Below are 27,053 nucleotides of genomic sequence, written 5' to 3'. Positions count from 1 at the left end.
AAGTGTCCCCCGATCGATGAAGTCACGTTTCGCCGCCGTAGTTGTTAGTACGCGCGACTCCGTCGGACACTGGCACAGTTGCTCTAGTACGCCTTCATGCCCTATCGCGGAAACTCAGCGACATGGATAAAGCGACCGAGCTGATTCAAGCGACGCCTCCGGAAGATCGCTTGAAGCTGTCGCGTCTTCCGAGTTCTTCGTTTACCATCGAGAACCTTATCGGGACGGAGCACCGCCGGGGTGGAAGCCCACCGGGGTCGGTTCGTCCGCGATTGGGACCGTCGTCGGATTCCACTGGGTCGTACCTGGTCAACGCGGCCGCTGGATACAATGCGGCAGCCATGCTATCGTTCACGAACTTCCCGCTGTACAATCCGTGGGTGGGATACCTATCGCCGGCGGCCAACGAGAAACTATCGCAACTGTTTTCCAGTGCTGCCAGTGGCGTGGGTGGAGTTGGGGGTGACAAACGTGTCCATAAATCAGTGCCAGGTGCGCCGATAGATGGGTCTGGCAGCGGGGACGATGTGCCCGATCAAAGTGATAAATCGTCAATCGAAGTGAACGCCTTCAAGACGTTTCCAGGGGCGACGTACGCAGGGGCTGCGCCGAATCTCGAAGTGGCAGCGCAATATTTTGCAAACAGTGCTCGAAGGTCCTTCTATAATCCGACGGATTTCGGTGAAAGTGCTTCAAGTGGTAGTGATAAGATAAATCATAGCAATTACAGTGGTGCGAACATCGGTGGGAGAATATTTCTAAGGAATTTTAGTAGTGACTTGGCGGCGGCGTCTTCGCCGGCAGTTGTCAATCATAGTAGCCTGGAGCTGCAGGACACGGATTCGAGGCAGTCGTACCTGAACATTGATCGGGATGAGGATGAGCGGCCGGTGGCGGTGGGGGTTGCTGATGGCGGAGCGGATAGCAATGATGACGGGTCGTACAGTGACGATATCAGCTTGTCGCTATCGCCGACAGGGTGCGGAAAAGGCAACGGTAAGAATATAGGGAAAGGATATCGGTGGGGAATGAGGTTGCAATTTTGAATTGAGTTGTTCCTGTGGGTTGTTAGAGATAAAAGGATTTACGGTTTGGAATAGGGTCAAAACTGCCAATCATCTTCTAATCATATGCTGAAATTGAAACTAGTTTAGGTGAAGTGACAGATGCATTACTGAATGTAATGTTTTAATTTAATGCAGACCTACCGCAAAACGGGGTCATTTTATCACATGTATGGACTGGACATCGTTATAACAAATTGGAAAAAAAAACTAAAGAATTTCAACAAAATCAGCAGTAAGTATTAAGTAATACAATTTAAGGGTCGAATATCGCTACATCCCTTTCGGGACGGACCATAAGAGACTGATTATCTCAATTATTCTCTTGTAAAGTAATCACGGTGTGCCAGAAATCGTTATTGACAAATAAAAATGTCCAACAAAATGGCACTCGTCTTTCGAAAGATATGCTGTTGTAGTACATATCTCCTCTGAAATTTTGAAAATGTTCAATCGAGGGAAACTGATGTTTTGTCATGTCATTTAAACAGTGAAAGACATTCGTTTAGCCGAGGCCATAAAATTTTCAAAAAAGTGTCAAAAAACTCATACAATAGATTTTATAGCGCATTTAGTTCACCACTGGACTATCGCACTAGTTTTCACGAGTGCGAAAACGCTAATAAAAGTGCGCGATTGCATCAAATCAACTCGGTGTCTTCAGAGCACTTGTTCTCCATAGATTGAAGAAATAGTGCGCCGAAGACATCAACCTGATTTGATGCAATCGCGCACTTTTATTTACGTTTTCGCACTTATAAAGTCGCAGTTCGCAGTCCAGTAGTGAACTAAATGCGGTATATGATAAAACTTTTTTTATCGTAGTGATAGTATATCTAGTACTGTTTTAAAAAAATGTGATACATCACACTTACATATGCACTGAAACAAAACCGAGGGTAAAAACCCTTCAAATGTATTTTTTTTGCCTAGACATTCGTTTAGCCGAATTGTACAATTTTTAGAATTCCATAATAAAAAAAACTAACAAATTTCGAATAATATCCAACAAAATCATTTTGTATTGTTACCTGCATTATAGATCGGCTTGTAAATCATGAATTTCTGCATTAACATGTCTAAAGGGTCTAACTCGTTTTGTAAACAAACATTGTTTCTGTCGCTGTAGGGCTCATCTTGATCCACCCACGCATCTGGGGGCCGTTATCAGAAAGAGCAAAGTTAGATCTTTCTGATAACGGCCCCCAAATGCGTGGGTGGATCGAGATGAGCCCTAAAGCGACAGAAACAATGTTTGTTTACAAAACGAGTTAGACCCTTTAGACATGTTAATGCAGATTTGATCGTTTTCGGAAGTGTTGCCATATTAATTTTACATGCATCTCATATAAATATGTTTGATTATTGAAATTTTTTCCAAATTGAGGTTTGATGTAGTTATTTTTATTGGAAATGTTTCAAAAGAATCTAATGAAAGTTTCATGACGAGTGCAGGTTGAAAATTTACGGAAAACAATGTTTTTAACAGAAAAAAAAATAACGTAAACCATAAAAAAATCACGTATTTAAATATTGTTTTGATGAAATATGATGGTTTCACTTGCATAAATCACAGCGTTTACTACTATTACGTCTTCTAATAGCTCCCAATATCTTCTAGATTGTATTCTGGCTGAAATAACATACATTGGACGGATCACATTTCAAGAAATGGCACCAAAAGTATTCAAATTTCTAGCATGAGCTGATTGTTTCATAATTTAGACGTTCTTTTCAAATAAATCATGTTAAAAATGAATGTGGTTCAAAACTAAGACTCATTTATAATATATTTCTTCAGATTGAATGAAATAAGCCTATTGTTTGACCATATCTTGCATTTTTGTATGACTATCTGCTTTCAAATAAACAGAGGACAAAAATTCTGACACTTCTGAAAGTTCTATCACTTAGCAGTCTTCTAACTCATTTGGTAATGCTCACGATCAACGATCAACGATCAAATCTGACTATACATGTCAATGGTTGCTCCTCCGTGATTGATCTGAACTGGTTCCAATTGGCTTCTTTAGTGGCGTTGAGATAATTCCATATTCACAATCTACATGCCAAACTGAGCCGAAATCCAAATTTTCATGAATTTTGGTGCCCGGGAACCTATTTAAAAATCGATTTAAAGTTTGTATGGGAGCGATTTGTCGAATCACCCCTCGTCGCATTTCGTACTGGGCGGAGCTGTCGAGCAGTTGCCCAGCTGTCAAAAGGTGATTTCAAAAAATCTTTTTGTAATTGAATTTAGGTATCAAAATAAAGTTTTAAAAATCTGAAAAAAATCATACTGGCTTAAAAAAAGGTGCTGTTTCGAATAAAATCAAAAAATCAATATATTATTCTTAATTTAAAAACCCAATTGCACTGAGATCCAAATGAATAAGGGCTGGGACACTCCACTTATTCTCAAAGTGCAATTTAAGCAGCTCATACATTTTGGATCAATAACGGCGCCGGCCACGTCCTTATAGTCAGTTGGGAAGGGAAAGGAATGTTAGAGTGTACTGGTTGTTGGCTATTAAAGACCGAGATCACCTCTGCATCCCCACAGCCAGCACGAACTGGGGTATTTGTTAGACGGAAAGAATGGGAGATCTGGGAGTCACCGTTGTGTCGGTGATGCGATCCATGGATAGGGGGTTATTTATAGTGTTCGTAAGGTGATACATTGTGTGGTGAATAAGGTGAATAAGTTCAAGCGGCACAGCACGCTTTGGTTGCATAACCCGAGCAGAAGAAAATAACAAATGAATAACATATCAAGGTATTTATCTTAAATACTACCATACCTTGATATGCCCTTCATTAGGTGGTAATAAGAGGCAAAATAACAAAAACGAATACCAAAATTTTGTATAAATAACACCTAGAAAATAACAAGTCTTGTTATTTCAATAATGAATGCATACCTAAAATTTCAATTGCTGTATTTGTTATTCCAAAGTTATTGAATAACAAACTTATAACATTTCTTGTTATTAAATGTTTCATATGTTCGATGACTTCATGATGTAATAGCAAATCTTGTTCTTCGGTTATTTTCACTGCCAAACTAACAAATACTACATCAATACCAAACTCTGCTCAAATACCCCCAACTGTTATTGTGATGTTCTCATAACATTTCATACAATAACGCAGCAATAATAATTTTAGGTATTAGAGCACATGTTGCTCTTCACATGGTATTTGTATGGTATGCCCTTCTGCTCGGGAACTTGTAGGCATTTATACAGTGTGCTGTGAGTGGAAGTTGGAAGGGAGGGAAACGATTTTTATTTCGTTTCTGTTTCTAGCGATGGCTATGAACATTAGCGTGGGTCATCGAAACCGTTTTCTCAGATCAAAGCTTTTTTGGTTCCGTTTCGGGTCCTGAGTATCTGTGCGAAATTTGAGCACCATCGGTTGCGTCCACACTTTGCGCATTGCAATGGATCATTGAAGCCGTCCTTTCCGCTACTCACCGCATCCAAACAAAAGCACCACCGTATATGGACGGTAACACAGTGACAGCAGTCGAGTTACGTCAAACACAGAAGACTACGGTGGCGCTATCTGTTCATTTCATAGCGGCCGTTTTAGTTATTTTAGTGATCCATTGAAATTTGTATGGAATTTTGTATGGGAAAACAAACTTTTTTGCATTGTTGTCATAAGTTGAAAAAGTTTGTCTCATTAACAGACTCACGTTTGTGCCCATTAACTTCATTTCTATTCCGCATAATCGTTACCTGTTCTGTGGCTTTATTATTATTATAATAATAAAGCGCCGGTCTCACTCTAAAGTTGAGTCAAATTTGCCATTCAGTCATGAAATGTTCACGTACGTTTATGGTTTACGTCACGTGTAAATTCCTAATTTTTTAAGAGTGTGGTCTCGATCCATTGTATACACGCCGATTTAGAATCGATGAACAAGTGATGTGTGGGCACTTTGTATTCACGGCATTTTTGCAACACCTGGCGGATGGTGAACATCTGGTCCGTTGTAGCGAGCTCACCTATGAAGCCAGCCTGATATTGCCCCACGAACTCTCTTGCAATCGCTGGTAGAATGGCGGCATAACATTTGAGAGAGTATCTTGTAGGCAGCACTCAGTAGTGTGATCGCGCGATAGTTCCCGCAACCCAACTTATCGCCCTTTTTGGAGATGGGACACACGATACCTTCCGTCCATTCCTCCGGTAATACTTCCTCCTCCCAAATCTTGGTAATGACCCAGTGTAGTGCTCTCACCAGTGCTTCTCCACCGTATTTTAGAAGCTCGCTTGGTAGTTTATCTACTCCAGCAGTTTTGTTGTTTTTCAACCGGCTGATCTCTTCCTCAATCTCTTGAAGGTTTGGGGCTGGAAATCTTTCGTCCTGCGCACGTTCTCCTAGATCTGTTACCACGCCACCTTCGGTCATTGAGGTGCTCATCGTAATGCTGCCGTCACCTATCGACCACCTCACGCTCGCTCGTGAGAATATTCCCGTGATCATATCGGCACATGTCGGCTTGTGGCAAAAAGCCTCTGCGCGAGCGGTTCAGCTTCTCGTAGAACTTTCGTGTGTCCTTAGCGCGGTACAGCTCTTCCAACGCTTCGCGATCTCTTTATTATTATCTCTGGCGCTTCTTCATCCGGAAGACTGAGTTCTGCCTGTTCCGCGCCTGTCTGTAACGTGCTTCATTCGCTCTCGTACGGTGTTGCAGCATTCTCGCCCATGCTGCATTCTTCTCGTTTTTCAACTGTTCACATTCGCCGTCGTACCAGTCGTTTCTGTGATTCGGAGTCGCGAAGCCTAGTGCTGTAGCCGAGGTACTACCTATGGCGGATCGGATGTCCCTCCAGCCATCTTCAAGTGTAGCTGCGCCAAGCTGCTCTTCCGTTGGTAGGGCCACTGCTAACTGCTGCGCGTAGTCTTGAGCCACTTCTACGTTACGAAGTTGCTCGATGTTGAGCCGCGGCGTTCGACTTCGACGCGTGGTGATAACTGTCGAAAGTTTTGAGCGCATGCATACAGCGACTAAGTAGTGATCCGAATCTATATTCGCACTGCGGTATGTGCGGACGTTGGTTATATCTGAGAAGAATTTACCGTCGATTAGAACGTGGTCGATTTGGTTTTCTGTTTGATGGTCGGGTGATCTCCAGGTGGCTTTGTGGATATCTTTGCGGGGGAAGAAGGTGCTTCGGACTACCATACCACGGGAGGCTGCAAAGTTTACGCATCGCTGGCCGTTATCATTCGATACGGCGTGCAGGCTGTTTCGCCCGATTACCGGTCTGTACATTTTCTCCCTTCCTACCTGCGCGTTCATGTCGCCGACAACGATTTTCACGTCACGCGGCGAGCAACCATCGTATGTTTGCTCTAACTGCGCGTAGAACGCTTCTTTCTCGTCATCGGGTCTCCCTTCGTGTGGGCAGTGGACGTTGATGATGCTGTAGTTGAAGAAACGGCCCTTAACTCTCAACATGCACATCCTTGCGTTGATCGGCTGCCACCCGATCACACGTTGTCGCATCTTGCCCAACACTATAAATCCTGTTCCCAGTTCATTGGTGGTGCCACAGCTTTGGTAGAAGGTAGCCGCTCGATGCCCGCTTTTCCACACTTTCTGTCCAGTCCAACAAAGTTCCTGCAACGCCACGATGTCGAAGTTGCGGGGATGTAGTTCGTCGTAGATTATCCTGTCACATCCTGCGAAACCTAGTGACTTGCAATTCCATGTTCCAAGTTTCCAATCGTTTTCCCAGGTGCGTGTACCTCCGAAAGAGATCCACCCTCATCAGTTCCGCCATCGTCCTGATCATCGGAAGACAACTCCTGATAGGGATTTTCAACTGGGACAGCTAATTCAGACACGGAATCTGGTGTTTTAAAAGATTTCACCATCTCCGCATAGGTCTGCTTGGAACGCCTTACAATAGAGCGACTCTCAGTTTGAATGCGTCTTTTGTAAGCCGGGCATTCACGCAAGTCATGTGGATCTCCGCCACAGTAGCTACATTTTTCCGCTTCCTGTGTGCAAGAGTCCTCTAAATGAGCCTGGTTGCATTTTCCACAACGGGGCTTGTTGTCGCAAAAGCTAGCACTACTGTGACTAAACTGCTTGCATTTGGTACAATTAAAAACCTTCGGCCTAAAAAGACGCACTGGGTAAAAACCACCATCGATTACAACAAATTCCAGGATCTCGTTCTTCCTGCTGGCGCTTCTTCATCCGGAAGACTGAGTTCTGCCTATTCCGCACCTGTCTGTAACGTGCCTCATTCGCTCTCGTACGGTGTTGCAGCATTCTCGCACATGCTGCATTCTTCTCGTTTTTCAACGGTTCACATTCGCCGTCGTACCAGTCGTTTCTGTGATTCGGAGCCGCGAAGCCTAGTGCTGTAGCCGAGGCACTACCTATGGCGGATCGGATGTCCTTCCAGCCATCTTCAAGTGTAGCTGCGCCAAGCTGCTCTTCTGTTGGTAGGGTCACTGCTAACTGCTGCGCGTATACGCGTATACTATAGTCTTGAGCCACTTCTACATATGTTACACAGCTGCTCGATGTTGAACCGCGGCGTTCGGCTTCGACGCGTGGTGATAACTGTTGAAAGTTTTGAGCGCATGCTTACAGCGACTAAGTAGTGATCCGAATCTATATTCGCACTGCGGTATGTGCGGACATTGGTTATATTCGCGAAGAATTTACCGTCGATTAGAACGTGGTCGACTGGTTTTCTGTTTGGTGGTCTCCAGGTGGCTTTGTGGATATCTTTGCGGGGGAAGAAGGTGCTTCGGACTACCATACCACGGGAGGCTGCAAAGTTTACGCATAGCTGGCCGTTATCATTCGATACGGCGTGCAGGCTGTTTCGCCCGATTTCCGGTCTGTACATTTCCTCCCTTCGTACCTGCGCGTTCATGTCGCCGACAACGATTTTCACGTCACGCGGCGAGCAACCATCGTATGTTTGCTCTAACTGCGCGTAGAACGCTTTTTTCTCGTCATCAGGTCTCCCTTCGTGTGGGCAGTGGACGTTGATGATGCTGTAGTTGAAGAAACGGCCCTTAACTCTTAACATGCACATCCTTGCGTTGATCGGCTGCCAACCGATCACACGTTGTCGCATCTTGCCCAACACTATAAATCCTGTTCCCAGTTCATTTGTGGTGCCACAGCTTTGGTTGAAGGTAGTCGCTCGATGCCCGCTTTTCCACACTTTCTGTCCCGTCCAACAAAGCTCCTGCGACGCCACGATGTCGAAGTTGCGGGGATGTAGTTCGTCGTAGATTATCCTGTCACATCCTGCGAAACCTAGTGACTTGCAATGGGGCACGTTCATGTTCAGTGTAGTACTAGATTTGTAGTAATGAGCTGAATTTTAGTAATGGTGAGAAGGTCAATTCTCCGTTTCTGCAATGAAATGGTGCAAAAAGCGTGGGTATTATGATTCCTTGCCTAATTTGATGCTGTTTGAGCAAAACTTTGGGTAACTATGTTGTTTATGTTGCAAGAAATGGAGAAAACAACAACACTGTTGCCCAAAGTTTTGCTCAAACAGCATCAAATTAGACAAGGAATCATAATTCCCACGCTTTTTGCACCATTTCTTTACAGAAACGGAGAATTGACCTTCTCACCATACTAAAATTCAACTCATTACTACAAATCTAGTACTACACCGAATGTGCTTCATTCCATGTTCCAAGTTTCCAATCGTAGTCCTTATTTCGTCGCGTGGGTCTTTGCCGATTGTATCGAGTCGTATTTTCTCCTATGTTATTCGCAATGGGGATTTTTACGGGTGGCTTATTGGGCCTACGCCAACACTCCTGTCTCGCCGGAGGGCCATCGTACCAGTTCTGTTTAACGTCCCAGCCAACACTGGGACGACCACGCTGATGGGGCTACCACCTTGGATCTAGCTGGGCGTGGTGCAGCGTTTCTTACTCAGCCGCTGGATGCCAGAACAGACGCTGTTTGAGCCGCACCTCCTTGGTGAACAGACGCTCGGGTCGTACCTCCTCAATCTAGCTGAAGTCAGAAGGATAACAGTGCCCAGGCTGCACTACCAGCTAAGCACACAACTCTTAGCTGGCGGTCTTTGTCATCGCTTGACCCGTGGAAGCATGAGGTAGGAACTTGTGAGGACCAGAGCTATGTTGGACGCTTCTCCTTATCGACTCACCGTTTTGTAGCCCTTCCACCCTGACTATAGTATGATTTAATAATCGTCTTACCCATCATATAAAACTTACACTTTCAAAATTTCGTCAGCTTGCTTTGCGAACCGTTACCGCCCTCTGTTTCCTGTGGTGATGCTGTCACATTGAGATAGATTTCCTGCAGATTTGCGTTATGCTGAAAATGTTAAAACGATGCTGGATTCCCTAGTGATTTGCGGTTGCTTTCAATTTGCAACCGAGCAATGACTCTTTGTTGTACGTACGGAGTAGGACCGGAGCGTTTATTTAGTTTCGAGTCAATTGAATTAACAAGAAGGGGAAAAATGATTGCGGACGTACCTACGGACGGACGGACTGTTTTTTCGACTCCGGCGACGACGACGGCCGTTTGCGTAGGTTCCAAAACAGCTTTAGAAGATAAACATCAAGTAGGGAGTAAAGTGACAATAATGGTCGGAAATTATGCGTTTTTCCTCTCGCAAATTAATTTGACGTGCCCACTGACGGGAAGTTTATGAAGATTAATAGCACTTGACACGCTTCTGGATGTGCTCGTTGCGTATGATGTGTTCTATGGACGGTTGTGGGGGGAGTGTTACACAGTGAGGACGATATGTTGCAATGTAAATTTTGATCAGATTTGGACATTTTGTCAGTATTATCATGATGAAGTTTAATTTGCTACTAATTTATTCATGACGAACTATATGAATTTCTATTGCGACACAATCATCAATCCCGGGAAACTTAGTATTGTCCTTTCAAAATATTGGCTTTTTAACAATTTCAATCTTTTTCACTACAGACGTTCGGTCGGTGCAAACGGTTTAACTGCAATGCTTTTTAACTGTAAGTCCGGTAAGTGCAACAAATTTGCAGTTTTCGCACCGCTATCCGTCAAAACGGTGCGCCATGTTAGCCCAAATGAACAGTCGAATGAATTTTACGTTCATTTAACGTCAATGTTGACGCCTGTTTGACGTTGCAGTTGTTGAATTTTGTTCGCTAAGTGAATCGTAAACATATTGCAGTTATCGAACGTCTACTGTTTTGCATTTAGGTCGTTTTCGGCGGTGATCAATTGTTTTTGGTTCAAAGATATAACAGTTCTAAACATTTAGAACGCCAAAAATAAACTAAATTCAAGAGCTCTTCCGAAAAATCTTTCTACACTGAACGGCGGCTCCAGGAGTTCTACACGCAAAACAAGAAAGCTACCAAAAATTGAGATATGCCTTTTCTACCAATTAATGTATTGAAAACATACAGAAAATGTGTTAAATCATAATCTATTCGTTGTATTAAGATGCGCTACACGGTTCCACAGGTTCCATACCACTACACACAAACACCGCTATTCAAACCCGAGAAGTTGAACCGGGTTGTTTCTAAAAATAACGAATGCTACCGATCGATAGAATTTGTGATGAAAACAGAACAATACATTAGGCAGTCGGGTGCCTGAAACTTTTGCCAGTCTTGGTAAGGTGGTATGAACTACCAACCAAGCCGATCTGTTTAAAAGCACAGGTCGCACGGCAGAAGTTTCACGCATTCGATGTATTCGTTCAATACATTGCCTACTTGCCTAATTTCACCTTCTATAAAATTTTCACACTTGTTCGCTACCTAGCGAATTCTATCATATCTATCATTTCATTATCCACTTTGATCTCTACTCCCTTATACTATGAGTAGAAAGAGACCGATATAGCCACAAAATCATCAAGTTCTAAAAATAACTTTCGCTTCGCTACTGAGCTTCGCGTCCTATAGGGCACCGCACTGTTTTGAATTTGTATGGGATATTGACGTTTCTTGGCCTTGTTGTTTACAAGATTTCTGTAAGAGTGAAAGAGATGGAGAGGATTCCATGCAGTACCCTATTGTCTACTAGGAATTTTCCACTATAGGAAACTATAGTATGTACTATAGTAAACAGCACACTGCTGGATGCGGCTTGGGATGCGGGCTTTTCAGTGCACAATGGGTTTAGAGTCGTATTTACGAAGACAAAAATGTTTCTGCCAAGTTCTGTCATTTTTTTTGTATTATTGTGAAATGAGTACGGTCACTCGAGTGTGGCTCATCTAAAAATCTGCTGATTAATTATTCTCTATACAATTTCAAAATGTTCTACAAAGTTGTAGCAAATTTGCAAAAAAAAACATTCAAATGATTAGAACTTTTTGAAAAGTATTCAATAAGTTGCAACTTCTTTTCCCTTTGGACATACTTTAGTCGAGTCCAACTGTACATGAAGACCAATACATTGATCATAAACTTTCAAAATTAAATTTAATTTGGTTCGCTTAATCCTAAGGTACAGTAATTTGATAAACGGAAGTCAAATAATAGGTATTCTACTAGAAGGGCTCTAATTTCGTGTAGAGTTAATCAATCAAGACCAAATTTGTACCAATTATATCTAACTCGTTGAGGAACAAGTAATTAAAATTTGAATAGTTTTGGTGTACTTCATCAAAGGTAACAACTTGCTAAAAATGTTTTAGGCAATTTGTCAAACTTGGCATGCTTTTGTATATACACTAGGCGGCGCTAGAGATCAAGCAAATTTTAAATTTCATATATTTCAGAACTCTGGTCACTTACAAAGTTGGTGTCTTCGACAATGTTGTTTGGTAGGTCAAGGGCTTACAGTTAATAGTCCACTTGTTTCGAAATTTCGCCACTAGAAAGCGCTAGTTACACATTTAAAAAATTATGCAAATGAACGGTTTTTTTTCGTAATCTAAAAGCTGTAATTTTGTTTTCTTTTAACGTATTTAAGCCAAGTCAATGGTTTTTCAATGAGCTATATATTAGTCATAAATGTGCAAAATTTCATTTCATTCGGTTCACTTAATCATGAGATATATCAGTTTAACGAAGAACACTCAAATATGAAACATTTTACTAGAGTCGCTCTAACTTCATGTAAAACTATCCAATCGAGCTCAAATTTGTATCATTCATAGCTAATTAGTTGTGCAACTAGCAGATAAAATTTGAGAATTTTCCCTACACTTTATAAAAACTTACAGCTTGCTGAATATTTTCGAGATAATAAGTAAAGTTGCATGCTTCTACTAATTTGCAACCAGCGCCGTCTACTGGCAGAATCTTGAACCAATCAGCTAATCAACTGAAAGGCCTTAATAAACTAAACAACATTGCCGAAGAAACCAACTTTCTAAGTGATCAGAGTCCTGAGATATATGGAATATATCGCGCTACCTAGTGGTGGAATTTTGAATCAAACGGCCCATCAAAAGTAAGACCTTGGCTGACCTAACAACTTTGCCAAATACACCGAATATTTAAGTGATCATGGTGCTAAGATATACGGTATGGAAATTTTGCAAGTGCTACGTCTTGCTGTCTGTGATATCTGTCATGTCAGAGACAAACAGACGTAACACTGATGAAATGTTTATACCAAATATCTCATGATCCTAATTACTTGGAGAGTTGGTGTCTTCGGCAATATTATTTGGCTGGTCAAGAACTAACAAATAATGGACCGTTTGTTTCAAAATTCCACTACAAGGCGGCGCTAGTGAGCATACAAATCTTATGTTCCATATATCTCAGGACTCTGATCACTTAGAAAGTTGATGTCTTCGAAGATGTTGTTAGCTTGGTTAAGGCCTCTCAGTTGATTAGCCGATTGGTTCAAGGTTCTGTCAGTAGGCGGCGCTAGTTGCAAATAAATTGAAGCATCCAACTTTTATTTAATATTTTGTATATATTCAGCAAGCTGTATTGTTTTCTAAGGTAAACCAAATATTCTCAAATTGTACCTGCCAGTTGCACAACTAGTTAGCTATAAACGGTACAAATTTGGACTGTATTGGATAACTTTACATGAAGCTGGAGCAACTCTAGTAAAATGTTTCATATTTGAGTGTTCTTCGTAAAATTGCTATATCTCTGGATTAAGTGAACCGAATGAAATGAAATGTCGCACAATTATGACTAATGCATAGCTCTTTGAAAAACCTTTGACTTGACTAAGACATGTTCAAAGAAAACAAAATTTACAGCTTGTTGATTACTTCACGAAAAAAATCAATCATTTGAATGATTTTGCAAATGTGTAACTTGTGCCATTTAGTGATGAAATTTCGAAACAAGTGGACCATTAACTGTAAGCTCTTGATTAACTGAATAACATTGCCGAGACTCCAAATTTCTAAGTGGTGAAAATCCTGAGATATATGAAATTTAAAATTTGCTTGATCTCTGGCGCAGCTTATTGGTGGAATTTCCAATTAAACGATCCATCACCATCCATCATGGAATCGTAAATAAAATTATTAGAGAGCAGATTTTTGGATCAGTGTAACCAGATGATTGACATAACAATAATGGGGAGAAGGATCAACAATTAAAAAGAAACTTTCTAAAACACAATATGTGTCTAAAAACTTAAACAGTTTTGTCTTCGTAAATACGGCTCTGGGCCCATTGTGCAGTGTGGTGGCTGTATCACTTCCATCAGCAAGCCACGTTTGTGTTGTTAATGATGGCTTTCAGCCTCTCGTCAATCCATGTGCAGTTGTAGTCGTGCTGGTTAGAGCGCAGGGTACTGTGAAACACCATTATAGTGTCTCGGTTCGATTCCCGCTGCCGCCCGTATTTCTTTTTAAACATGTTTTGGTAATTGATGCCGCCGCTGCTGCCATGACCAGTCTAAAAATAGAACAAATAAAGAGAAACCAATGCGACAGAGCACACGCACACATGCGAAATTTTCCTTTTCCAGAAGCCAATACAATTTTTGGTATACTGCCACCTACCAATTTTTGAATTTGCAAAGCCTTAATACAATATTTGTATATGTTTCAAACCGCATTGTATTAGAATCTGCCAATCTCCGGTTGCGTAAAAACCTACCAATGATTCCTTCAGGAGCTCTACCTAGGATTTCTGCAGGAGTTTCACCTGAGAATAGTCATTGCGGGAATGTTTTTAAGGGTTTCTGCAGGATTTAATAGAGAAATGTCTACAGGAGTTAATACTGTAATTGATCCTATGATAATTTTTCAAGGATTCAAGAAGGGAATTCTACTTAAAGACCCTATTCCACTAAGAGTTAACAGTGTAATTTCTCCATACGAATATTTCTCCAGAAGTTCATATTACAACCGCGCAATAATCCGGATCGCGAATACCGACAAACAATCGAAAGTCGTTTTACGAGTTTAAATGATAAAACTATTTATTTTACTTTAACTTTCATAGAGAGCTAATTGCAATGATGTTGCTCTCGTGGTTGCTCTTTTGTTCTGACGTGTTCGCCGAGCAGTCGTAGCGTCGACGGAAGTAGCTCGTTTTCTCTCGTTGCGGTTGGCAGCGTCCAGTGCTGCCGGATCGACTGCTAGGTTATAACAGTTCATGTGCAATTCTCGTGCTAAAGGAGTTCCTACGGCAATTCCTCGAGGAATTAATACCAAGAGTTTTTACGGAAGTTCCTACGCATTTCTACAGAAGTCCTACCAGGAGATGCTACGATAATCTTTTCATGAGAACTCCTGGAAAGATTGAGTTCATACGGGAATTTTATCTTAAGTTGCTCTGAGAATTCCTCCAAGGATTAACACTGGAACACCTCCAGGAGTTCCAGTTTGGGGTACATATGAAAATTTCTCCAATTGTTAATATTGACTTTCCCGCAGGTATTCCCGAAGGATAAATAGAGTTCATCGAAGGATAAATAGAGAAAATTCTCTTAGAGTACCTGCTATGAGAATCCCACCAGGTGGCTCTTCGGGAATCCTTCAAGAAGTTTGTACTGGAATTCCTTAAGAAGCTAATGCGGTTTTTTTCAGGTGTTTCTACGTGAATTCCTGTAGCACTTTCTACGAAAATTCCTCTATGAGTTTCTACGGGAATCCAGCCATTAGTTCACGCAAAAAAAAATCCGTTCCGATATACGTGAACTCACGGCAACGGGAACAAACGGGAACTATGCATAGCAACGATAACAACAATAAGAAATGTACACCGTGAACTAGATATCACGGTTTCTAGAACGCCCATATTGACAGCTGGAACTAGTTCCAGTTCACGGTGTATATTTACTTGTTCTCATATTTGCGTTTGTTTGTTCACGTTTATCAGAACGGATTTTTTCACGTGTTCCCATGGGAATTTTACCAGGACTAAATACTGGAATTTCTCCAGAAACTGGAATTCCTACTAAAATCTTTCGAATACGCTAATTCCTGCCACAGTTCCTACGGAATACGTGAATTCCTTGAGGAGTTGATACGGAAAGTCCTCCCGAAGTTCTACTGGATTTTCCACAGAAGTTCCTACGGAGATTTCTCCAGTTAGTACGGAAAATTGTACAGTAATTTCTACAGAAATTCCTCCAGAAGTTATCTGAGGAATTCCTTTAGGAGTAAGTACTGGAATTCCTTCAGTAATTCCTACAGGAATACTACCAGAAGTTCCTTCGATTTTCCTTGATTAGTTGATACGGGCATTCCTCCAGGCCAGGAGTTCACCGAGAATTCCTCCTGGAGATATTCCGAGAATTTTTCTGCTATTACTATGGGAATTTCTCGGGGAGTTCCCATGGGAATTCTTCCAGGAGTTACCACAGAAATTTCCCTAGGTGTTCCTTGAGTAATTCCTCCAGAAGCTACTACGAGAATTTTCCAGGAGCTCATACCGGAATCGCAATTTCACGTCTTTGGTAAAGTTGTTTATTTTGACAAAATTAACAATTCTTTCTTAGACGTCAAAACTTTACAGCCTACTGTTTTGAAGTTATTTTAGTAATAAAATTAAAGAGTCAAAAGTTTTTTTGAGCTTAATGTGGCGTTTTTACTGGATACCATGTGAATTTTAAATATTTCTTAATGTAGATGTGTCAAACAATAATTTTTGGACAGAAGTTGGTGGAATATTTACATTAAAAATTGGAGAAAAAATTAAAAACTTGAAAAAAAAAAACAATTGTTATTTTCAAATAATATTTCACAAAGCGCAAAAAATCGCAAGGTGAAATTTTCAGAAAATTCACATCAACACTAGGCAAATATATTATTAAAAATTTGGGGTGGTATATTTTAGTGTTTTCGAGATATTTGATCTTTTGTAATAGTACTATAGACTGCCCCAGAAAGTATGGACGCACCTAGTCTTCAGTTGTATGGCTCTCATCGATGGTTTTTGTTTCGGGCTCTGTATTGGCTGTTTCTGCTTACTTTAGGGTCGAAGATTCAAACGTTCTTTGTCACGATTAACATTGGATTTCGAAATTGTAACTTTTTTGGTCATATCCCGCTTTGTGTAATTTAGAAGGTTTTTCCTTGTGCCCAAATGCCTGCATTATGTGTTTATCCAAATGAAGTTTAGCAAGACCTTTATTTTCGACTCAATTTTTGATTATACTCAAACGTGTTATCCTTACCGTGTTTCCCGATTGTTGCTTGCACGATTTTCTCGCTTAACCCCTTCAAATTTTGCTCATTTCCTAGGTGGCATTTCAAGCTCTATTTATCATTTGTGCACAATGTTTTGACGACGTTCCACTGAAAGTTCATGTATTTTGGAACAAACCGTTGGAATCGAACTAATGCTGAGAAAATAAGCTGATCAACAAGAAGAAGCCTTCAAAAAGAAGTAGTCGTCAATAGTTTTGAAATGCGTCCATACTTTCTGGGGCGGTCTTTAGTAAACGTGGATCCAGCATCGCATCTATCTTTTTACCGTGATATTATAGAGTATCTACTATTAAGTGTATGGTATCTATGAATACATTTTTAAAGAGATCCCGAGAAGAATTTCTGAAAGAAACACTAGACAAAATTCTGGAGCATTCCATGTAAGAATTTCCGGAGCAATCCCTAGAGGAATTGATGGATTCCTTGAGGAGTTCGTGGAGGACTTCAAGGATTTTGTTTGTTTTTATTTACGTGTATTTTAACGTTTGCTAATTCTACACTCAGGAATACAAGGAGGAATTCCTGGAGGAATTTTTGGAGGAATGCCTAGAGGAATTTCTGAAGGAATTCCTGGAGATATCCCAGGAGGAAATCCAGGAGAAATCCCTGGAGAAACTCCTGGAAAAAATCCTGAAAGAATCCCTGTAAGAATTTCTGCAGGAATATCTGGAGGATTTCCTGAAGGAATTTCTGGAAGAATCCATGAAGAAATTCCTGGATGAATTCCAGGAGCACTCTCTGGAAGAATTCCTGATTGAATCCCCGGATAAATTCCTGATTCCAATCCCGGAGAAATTCCTGGAGGAATCCTTAGAGGAAACCCTTGAGAAATCTCTAGAGGAATTCTGGGAGGAATCCCTGGAGAAATTTCTGAAGAAATCTTTGGAGGAATTGCTGGATTAATTCTTGGAAGAATTGTCGGAGGAATTGCTGGAGGAATTGCTAGAGGAGTTACTGTAGAAATTCCTTAAGGAATTTCTGAAGCTATTCCTGGAGGAATTTCTGGAAGAATACCTGGACAAACCACTGTAGGAATTCTTGGATAAATTCCTGGAAGAATTCCTGGAGTAATCTTTAAAACAATTTCTTGAAGAATCTCTGGCGGACTTCCTGGAGGACAGTCTGTAGGAATTATCGGAGGAATGCTCGCAGAAATGTCTGGAGGAATGCCTGAAGACATGCCTGAAGCAATTCTTGGAGGAATCTCTGTAGGAATTCCAGCATTTACTCCCGGAGGAGTTCCTGGACGAATTGTTGTAGGAATTCCTGGGAGAATCCATGAAGCAATTCCTGGAGGAATTTCTGTAGGTATGCCTGGAGGAATTACTGGAGAAACTCCTAGAGGAAACTCTAAAGCCATCCTTGAAAAGATCGCTAGAGGAATATCTGGGGAAGCAACTCTTGGATAAATGTCTGGAAAAAATCCTAGAGGATTTCCTGGTGAAATTCCTGGAGGAATTGCTGTAGGATTTTCTGAAGGAATTTCTGGAGGAATCCTAGCAGGAATCTAAGGAGAATTTTCAGAACAAATCCCTGGAAGTACTGAAGAAATCACAAATGGAATTATTGGAAAAATTCTGAAGGAATTCCTAAGGAAAATTCTTGTAGGAATTCCTGGATGGAATCCTGAAGGAATGTCTCGAAGAATTCCTGGAGGAGTTCCTTAACCCTCTAATACCCAATCCCGCCTTTAGACGGGGTATAGTTTTAGCATTTTTGTAATTTTTGTTTCGTAGAAAATCTATTTTTTTATATTTTTGGCTGATATTAAGGACTGTTCTGTATATCTCAAAATGGTTTTTGGTGTATTTTAAAGCGTATTTACATTTTTTTAAAATCATTGAAAAATTGATGTTTTAGTCACCTTTTAGAAGTCATTGTTTATTTTGTATTGAATCGCTACAAATAACATATTTAAAATTTTTCCCAAATCATTCTATACTTGTTTAATAGTTAAAGGACAGACTTGTAAGAATCCCAAAATGGCCGCCACAATGGCCGACTTTGACACCTACTCACGACTTTGAACGCACAAATCACTTCGTAAACAAAACAAGTGAGCAAGAACAGAATAATGAAATGCACTTTTGTTTGAAGCTTGCATCTTGAGATTTGTGCGTCTGAAGTTCTAGTGCACTGTTGAAGTGGGATTTCAAGACGTTTGACCTTAAGGAAATCGAATACACTCTAAAATTACTTTCCTTAAAATTACACGGAAAATATAATTTTCTGTGATTAAAAATTAAAACAATAATATTTCTACAATTATCATAAAATCCCAAAATGTTTTCATCTCAAAAAATCCATACCCCAAATAGGCTTCCAGAAAAAATATAAAAGTGTGGGGATGTTCAAAAATAAAAATTAGAAAAATCAAAAACTGAAATTCACGAAATCGAGAATTAAAAAGAATCATCTTCCAAAACATGTTTAAATCGATTTTAGATGACGAAAAATGATATTTAGATCAAAATAAAAAATTTGGGTATTAGAGGGTTAATAAATTATGGGAGAAATTTTTGTAGGAATCGCTGGAGAAAGCCCTGAGGAATTCCTGGAAGAATCCGTAGAAGAATCCCTGATGGAATTCCTGGAGAACTTAGCGGAGAAATACCTGAAGGAATGGTTGGAGAAATCCCTGAAAAATTCTAAGCAAATTTCTGGCGGAATTCCAGCAGAAACACCTAGAGGAATCCCTAGCAGTGAACCGTATAGTACATTTTTTTCATTATCGTCGCAACGCTTTTACCGTCATGACTACTACCGTCACACACTACATTCATGCTGCCGTCGATGCATGAATGTCGTCTACCATAAATGTAACAGTTGGCACCATAGGGCACCATGATTGTAACACAAATCAAGATGATGGGAATACGAAATGACAGTTTTGAAATGTAGAGCTGGAGTTCCAGTGGTTCCGAAAACTGCGAAAGAAAAATGCGGATAACTCGTGCTAGAGGGTGTCAAGGGCGTTACTTGAGGTCTGAGGGAGTTTAAGGGGGATTTCAGAGGCATTCCAAGAAAGTTCAGAGCATTTTCGGATGATTTCAGAAACGTTACAGAGGCGTTACATGACATTTTTTAGGGTTTCGGAGGGTATAAAGTCCGTTACATGGGGTTTCTGGGGGTTTTAGGTGGATTTCGGAGGCATTCCAAGAAGCTTCAGAGCATTTTTAGCGGATTTCAGAAACGTTACGGAGGCGTTACATAGCGTTTTCGGGGGTTTCGAAAGGTCTGAGGTGCGTTACATGGGGTTTCTGGGGGTTTTATGGGGATTTTGGAGGCATTCCAAAAAGCTTCAGAGCATTTTCGGCGGATTTCAGAAACGTTATGGAGGCTGTTGGAGCCACCCTAGAGCTAAGAAGTAATTTATCTCCCAATTTCAATAATTCTCTGATACTCTCTGTAATATTTTTAAGTGATAGCACTATCGATCTCTGTTGTTCTCACGATAAGGTAATAATCTATAATCATTCTTTTTATCACTAGCCTTCGGTTTCGGAGGGTCTGAGGTGCGTTGCATGGGATTTCTGGGGGTTTTAGGGGGATTTCGGAGGCATTCCAAGAAGCTTCAGAGCATTTTCGGAGGATTTCAGAAACGTTACTGAGGCGTTACATGGCGTTTTAGAGGGTTTTGGAGGATCTGAGGTGCGTTACATGGGGTTTCTGGGGGTTTAAGGTAGATTTCGGAGGCATTCCAAAAAGCAGCATTTTCTGCGGATTTGATTTCAAACTTCGTTACAGAGGCGTTTTTGAGGATCGCGGAAACCCTTAGTAGTGTCCCTATATTGTCCCAGAAACCCCAAGCGCCATATTTAATTCCAAAATGGCCTAGGATACCGGGTTTCAACATCAACTCAATTAGCCAGGTTCGAAAATATCCGCATGGCATGAGACTTTTTGGTTTGTTTGACGTGGGCTGTAACTATTCAGTTGGGAGCCACTGACTTTTGTTCCCCTGATCCATTGGTGGTAATGACCCTCGGAATGCACAATCCGAAAATCTTTGTCTCCGCTTCTTCACACTTCCGGTTCCTAAGTTATACGCATGTCCCGTTCGCAGTTTTCGGAACCACTGGGATTTCATTAGTTCACTCAATTTTCCAATCCACTACATTTTTTGCCGTGATTAATAAAATGTCACACCCTCGTTTGTTGTGGATTGACATCTAAGCCGAAAGAGAGATGGTTCTTGAAAAAGTGAATGTTCATGGTGAGGGCTCGGGTTCAGTTTGGCTTTCTATAGTCTATTTTACGAAACGACAACAGTGTTGATATTGATATTAACACTCACGGGCTTGGGCGCAACCTCCTGTCAAATTTTCATTCATGAAATGAGCGATCAGCTGATCCGAAACGTCTCGTAAAATGGCTCATTCCGCAGAATTATTACCTGTTCTGTGGCTTATGTAGTTGGTTAAAGCACCGGTCTAGCGAATACGGGGTCGTGGATTCGAATCCCACCAGAACGAGATTTTTTTCAAAAATTCATCTCTCAATTTGTCAATTAGCAACATTTTGTGTCTTCTAACTATAAGTTTTTTTGTATGTTTATGACATACCAGCAAATCTGGTAAATGCCAGTAAAGGGCAACATATGTTATATATACATAAACGACCCGATTTTGTCAGCCCCTTACCGGAACACAATTTTTGCTCTCCTCAAAAATTTAAACAGTTTTTCAAATTTTTAATCCCTTTATGATTTGCTTACAGCAGTAGTTTGATGATGAACTTTATTGAATTGACCAAAGTTTGACACTAAGATAATGAGAGCAAAAATTTCGTTGCTAAATGGGGCTGACAAAATCGGGTCCTTACTGTATCAGTGAATTTCTTAGAAAATCCAAGGAAAGCATTCTGAACGAATCCCTTGAAGAATTTCTGTAGGAATCCCTGGGAAAAAATCTGAAGGAATCTATGTCTGCTGTAATTTTGTAATGAATTAAAGACTGCCCCAGAAAGTATGGACGCACCTAGTCTTCAGTTGTCTGGGCCTGATTGATGGTTCTTGTTTTAGGCTTCGTTTAGGCTGTTTCTGCTTACTATAAGTTAGAAAATTCAAACGTTCTTTGCCACGATGAACATTGGAATTCAAAATGGTAACTTTTTTGGTCACACCCTGCTCTGTGTAAGTTAGAAGGTTTTTCCTTGTACTAAAATACCTTCATTATTTGTTTATTCAAACGAGTGTTAACAGGATCTCTATTTTTTACCAAATTTTTGCCTATGCTTGAACGTGTTATCTCCACTGTGTTTGCTGATGGCTGCTTTCATGGTTTTTTCACTTACTCCCATCATATTTTGCTCATTTGCTAAGCGACCTTTCAAGCTCTGTACATCATTTGTGCACATTTTTTCGATGATGTTCCGCTGAAAGTTCATGTATTTTCAAACAAACTATTGGAATCGCAAAAACCGCTATACGAATGCTGAGAAAATAGGTTGACCAACAGGATGTAGCTTCCAAAAAGAACTAGGCATGAATAGTTCCAAAATGCCAGTATTTTCTTACTGTGTCCATACTTTCTGGACCGGTCTTTATAGAAGAAATTCTTGGATGGACTTCTTGAGAATGATGATGATGAACCTGGGCTTGTTTGGGGAATATCTGTAAGTAAAAAGGAAATCGTGTTAAGTACTGTTCCTTTGAATTCCACTAAGAATTTGCATCCTTTGACAGATACGTATTTCACCCTCAACTGTAAGGTCGTCTTTTTTTTATTCTTCAATCACTTAACCTAATTTACAGCTCTATTGTCCACTAGGGCACTGCGTGAGCGATTCCAATTGGAAGCTGTACATACACGTTGTACAGCGCCTAAATGTATTCTATTCTAATTGTACTACATCGAACTGGTTGCCGTTACGCTGCTTTCCTTTCTATCCCATCATGGTAGAACGATGAGCACGAGGATGTTGATGTGTGGCTGTTGGTTGTTCCTGTTTCCAGTCCGATTGGGGGTCCATTATGGGTTGCCGTTCGCCGATGTCCATGTATCCGGGTTCATTTGAGCCATGGGCTCAGAAGAGAGTCAGTGTCAGTTGCTCTCAGGGGGAAAGAGCAACTGACGAAAGGTGCCGGGGCTGGGATGGAACCCATGACCATCTGCTTATGAAGCAAACGTGTAGCCACTACGCCACGGGCCCCGGCGTAAGGTCGTCTTCAGTGTCCTGTTTTGTAGTCATGTCAAGTACAAGACACTGAAGACGACCTTACAGTTGAGGTCGAAATACGTATCCACAGAGAAACAAAAGTAACACTTAGAGGAGCGGACCTGGTGTGATGGTTAGAACACTTGACTATCACGCCGAGGACCTGGGATCGAATCCCACTCCCGACAAACTCGCAAAATGTGAGTTCTTCCTTCGGAAGGGAAGTAAAGCGTGGGTCCCGAGATGAACTAGCCTAGGGCTAAAAATCTCGTTAATACAGATAAAAAAAAAAGTAACACTTAGAACAAATTTCATTCAAAAAATCGTCACGAAAACGTAATCGCCCAATGCTAAATGTACTGTGTTTGGCTGGGCCGCCACTAGATGGCAGTAGTGAGCAAACGTCAAACAGGAGCAACAACGATACCAGCACCGCGGGTGGCCAATCGACCTACTACTGAATATTTGAATCAACCGTTAAAAAGGTGATCGATGGGCGATGAGAATGTGACGTCTGTTTCTCTGTGACGTATCTGTCAAAGGATGCAAATTCTTAGTGGAATTCAAAGAAACAGTACTTAACACGATTTTCTTTTAACTTTCTTGAGAATATATATGTGCAAAATTTTGAAGGAATAATCCCGCTAAAATTTTTGAAATAATTCATGGAAGAAATTCCACCATAAATACTTCGAATAATTTCAGATGGAACTTTTGGAACAATCTCTAGCGGAATTCTTGAAGGAATATCTGAAGTAAATTCCTGAAAAAAATCTCTCAAGAAATACCTGCTGAAATTCCTGCAGAAATACCTGAAATGATCTATGGTTAAATTCCTTTGGGAGTCTCTGGGACAAATCCTGAGGAAATCCTCGAAAAAAGCACTGCAACAATCCAAAGCACTTTGCCGAAGATTTTAACCTATAAAATGCTTACCAAGAACATTTGAGCGTCATATTGAAAGACAAAACTTATCTAGATCAGTATAAGCAAATCTAGATCAAAACAAAGACGTAAAAATGTAGTATTAACCAATCCAAAGCACTTTGCAGATGACTCCAACCCTCCAGGATGCATATCGAGAATAATAGAGCGCCGTATTGAATGATAAAACTTATCTAGATCAGTTACAGCAGATCTAGATCAAAACCGAGGACGTAATAACGTAGTACCAACTTATCCGAAGCACTTTATCGAAGATTCAAACCCTCTAGGATGCATATTGAGAACACTAGAGCGTCGTATTGAAATATTTAACTTATCTAGATCAGTTTTAGCACATCTAGATCTAAACCGAGGATGTAAGAATGTAGTACTAACCATTCTAAAGCACTTTGCTGAAGACTTCAACCCCATCAGGCTTGTCATTTGCTCTCGCAATGTGCCTCAAATGCATGTTTTTGTTCTCTTATCTTTGTACGCTCCCACCGCTATCATTTGTGCGGGAGCGTAGCGCAAGGAGGATGCATGCGAAAACAAAGAGAAACGTCGAACTACAAAAATCAGCTCATAGAGAAACATTTTTGTGCATCATTTTTGAGGCTCCCGCAAAGTTGTTCGACAATTTCACCGGCGTTTTGCGCGGTATGATCCGTATGATCGTTCCGTTCGCATTGCATGACACAATTGCATATATAAATACTTGTACGCTTGTTAATTATTGATTTTAACTCCCGGTGCACAAAGTGCCTCAATTTTGAGCAAAAGCACTTTTTTGTGCAAACAAATCCGCACATGGTTCGGTGTCACAAGCTGCATGCAGGAAGGTGAAAGAAACCGAGAGAAGCCGCTCTGGCATTGGATGCGGGAGCGTGGTGCAGATTTTTTGTTCTCTTGTTTTGCTCTGAGGAGGATTCCATCTCTGCATAGGATGTATACGAAGAACACTAGGGCACCGTATTGGAAGTCAAAACTTACCTAGATCAGTTTTAGCAAATCTAGATCAAAACCAAACCGAAATGCTTTGCCGGGGACTGCAACTCTCTAGAATGCATATCGAGAACACTAGGGCGTCGTATTGAAGGGTATAACTTATCTAGATCAGTTTCAGCAGATCTAGATGAAAACTGAAAACGTAAGAATGTGGTACATACTAACCATTCCAACTTACGCTATTCTGGATGAAAAATGAGCATCCATAAAACATGAATTTTGTGTAAAATAAAAGTAGAAAAGTTGGGTAAAAGATTCCTGAAAGAAAACTGAAAATCGGTTCACAAGCGACTGAGATCGAGCTGTGGAAATTTTTGTTTCACTTTTTTTCCTATCACGATATTTGGAGTGTTAAAACCATGACATTTTTCAATCTTTTCCACCCATCAGAACTGGATGAGACCGATTCCGAACCATGTTCGGACGACGATGAATCTGCTCCACACGGTACACCTCACTCAAAAACGCCCAATGACGGTACGGGAGCCAACGGACCTAACGAAAACTGTTCCAAATCTCGCCGGAGACGAACTGCCTTCACCTCGGAACAGCTCCTGGAGCTGGAACGGGAATTTCACGCCAAAAAATACCTTAGTCTGACAGAGCGCAGCCAGATCGCGACCACGCTGAAGCTGAGTGAAGTTCAGGTAAGAATGGTTGAACTAACTAACTTTCGATTATCTATGTGTGAGAGTTTTCAAATTTACTCATACAATTTCCTATCTACATTCCTTTCCACAGGTCAAAATCTGGTTCCAGAACCGGCGGGCCAAATGGAAACGGGTCAAAGCGGGCCTGAACTCCCACGGGCTTGGCGGCCGGGGTGGATCCAACGGGGCCACCGCCAACAGCACCAAAATCGTAGTTCCTATTCCGGTGCACGTGAACCGGTTCGCGATCCGATCTCAGCACCAGCAGATGGAGAAGATGAACCTGGTCGGTCCGAAGGCGGAACTGCGCAAGGATCTGGGCTTGGAGCCGAGCAGTTTCGAGCGGTTCGGGCTGAGTAAGTTGGGACCGAAGTCAGGGGCCGGGGGGTTTTGAGGGGTGAACATGGGTGGAGTGCGTGCGACCAATTTGTGTGATAGCGATTGTTTTATAGGATAGGGTAATTTTAGGAACTTGATTGAGAGGAAGAGCGAGGCACACAATTTCTTCATTGAGCTCTCGGGTGGCACACTGCGGGTAGAATTAGGGCCAATTAGTCAGCGAGTGCGGGGATTTATTTTTCAAATCGTTTACGCTCTCAGGCCATGAGTGACGGACAGTCCACGGACGGGAGTGAACTGCAAGAGATGTACTTTAATTTGAGTTAGTTCGACGATGATTATTATACAAATTGTGTGTATATGTATGACTACGAATCGAATGCACTGTAATGTAGTGATTAATCTAGTTCTAAGGGAGCATCGCGTGGACATGGGAGGGGAAAAGTTGCACTTTTAATAATAAGGTACATCCGATTCTAATTGTGGTGATTGGTCTTCGTTTAGCAAATATTAGAGAAAGCCATTGGATGTGTATATTCTATGTTATTCTCGATACAAGTTTGTGAAGAAACTTGAAGCCCGATGAAGTTTTCCCGTTTTCAGCGAGTATTTGAAACATCTTATGGCATACGGTTCATTACTGTAAACAAGGTATTTACGATTAAAATGTCTTTTTGACAGATTATACCAAAATGCGAACGTTTCAAATATGCAGTTATGAGCAGTACACGCACATCCCGAGCAGGAGAAAACAGCTGTACAATACCATACTCAAGGGCAAGGGAACCAAGTCCAAAACGCCAAGATAAATGGTAAAATGGCCCAACTCATAAAAACAATCCTAAATGTGATTTGATCAGTATTCAGTACTATAGGTGATTGGTGTCAATATATGTTTGCATTGCATAAAACATTCTTCTAGAAGTTAGGCCGCCAAACCAAAGGAAAATCTTCTGATTCCCTATAAAAATTGGCAACTTCCGGTTTTGGGTGCTTGTTTTTAAGTGATTTTATTATCAGCCCTGTGTTTCCAAAGAGATTGAGAAACACTTGGAGGCGCTTGGTTGTTGATGTCTACGCTATCCATTAAGGTGGCCCACACTTATATGAAAAACAAAAATTTAAAAAAAATGCCAAGTCTTACCTCCTTAATCAGTTATTTTGGTCTCCCTGGAGCTACGTTCAAAATTTGAGCGAAATCGATAAAGCCTACGGGGGCGCTCAACATGCTTGAAGTTTGTATAGGAAATCTTGACCAAATTTGGAACATTAA

At 41.0% G+C, this 27,053-nt stretch overlaps 1 protein-coding gene across 1 annotated transcript; it reads left to right on the top strand.

Annotated features, from left to right (window-relative positions):
• LOC109407909 (homeobox protein unplugged) lies at positions 1-26,249 on the top strand. The gene is made up of 3 exons (XM_019681089.3): positions 1-996; positions 25,182-25,438; positions 25,533-26,249. Exons 1-3 carry the CDS (start codon positions 123-125, stop codon positions 25,833-25,835), a joined length of 1,434 nt encoding a protein of 477 aa, XP_019536634.2. The 5' UTR covers positions 1-122; the 3' UTR covers positions 25,836-26,249.
• The last annotated feature ends 804 nt before the right edge of the window (positions 26,250-27,053 follow it).

Source organism: Aedes albopictus, chromosome 2 (assembly GCF_035046485.1).
Source record: "Aedes albopictus strain Foshan chromosome 2, AalbF5, whole genome shotgun sequence".
NCBI lineage: Eukaryota > Metazoa > Arthropoda > Insecta > Diptera > Culicidae > Aedes > Aedes albopictus.
The sequence above is the reverse complement of the archived record's forward strand: the minus strand, read 5'-3'. Positions and strand labels throughout refer to the sequence as shown.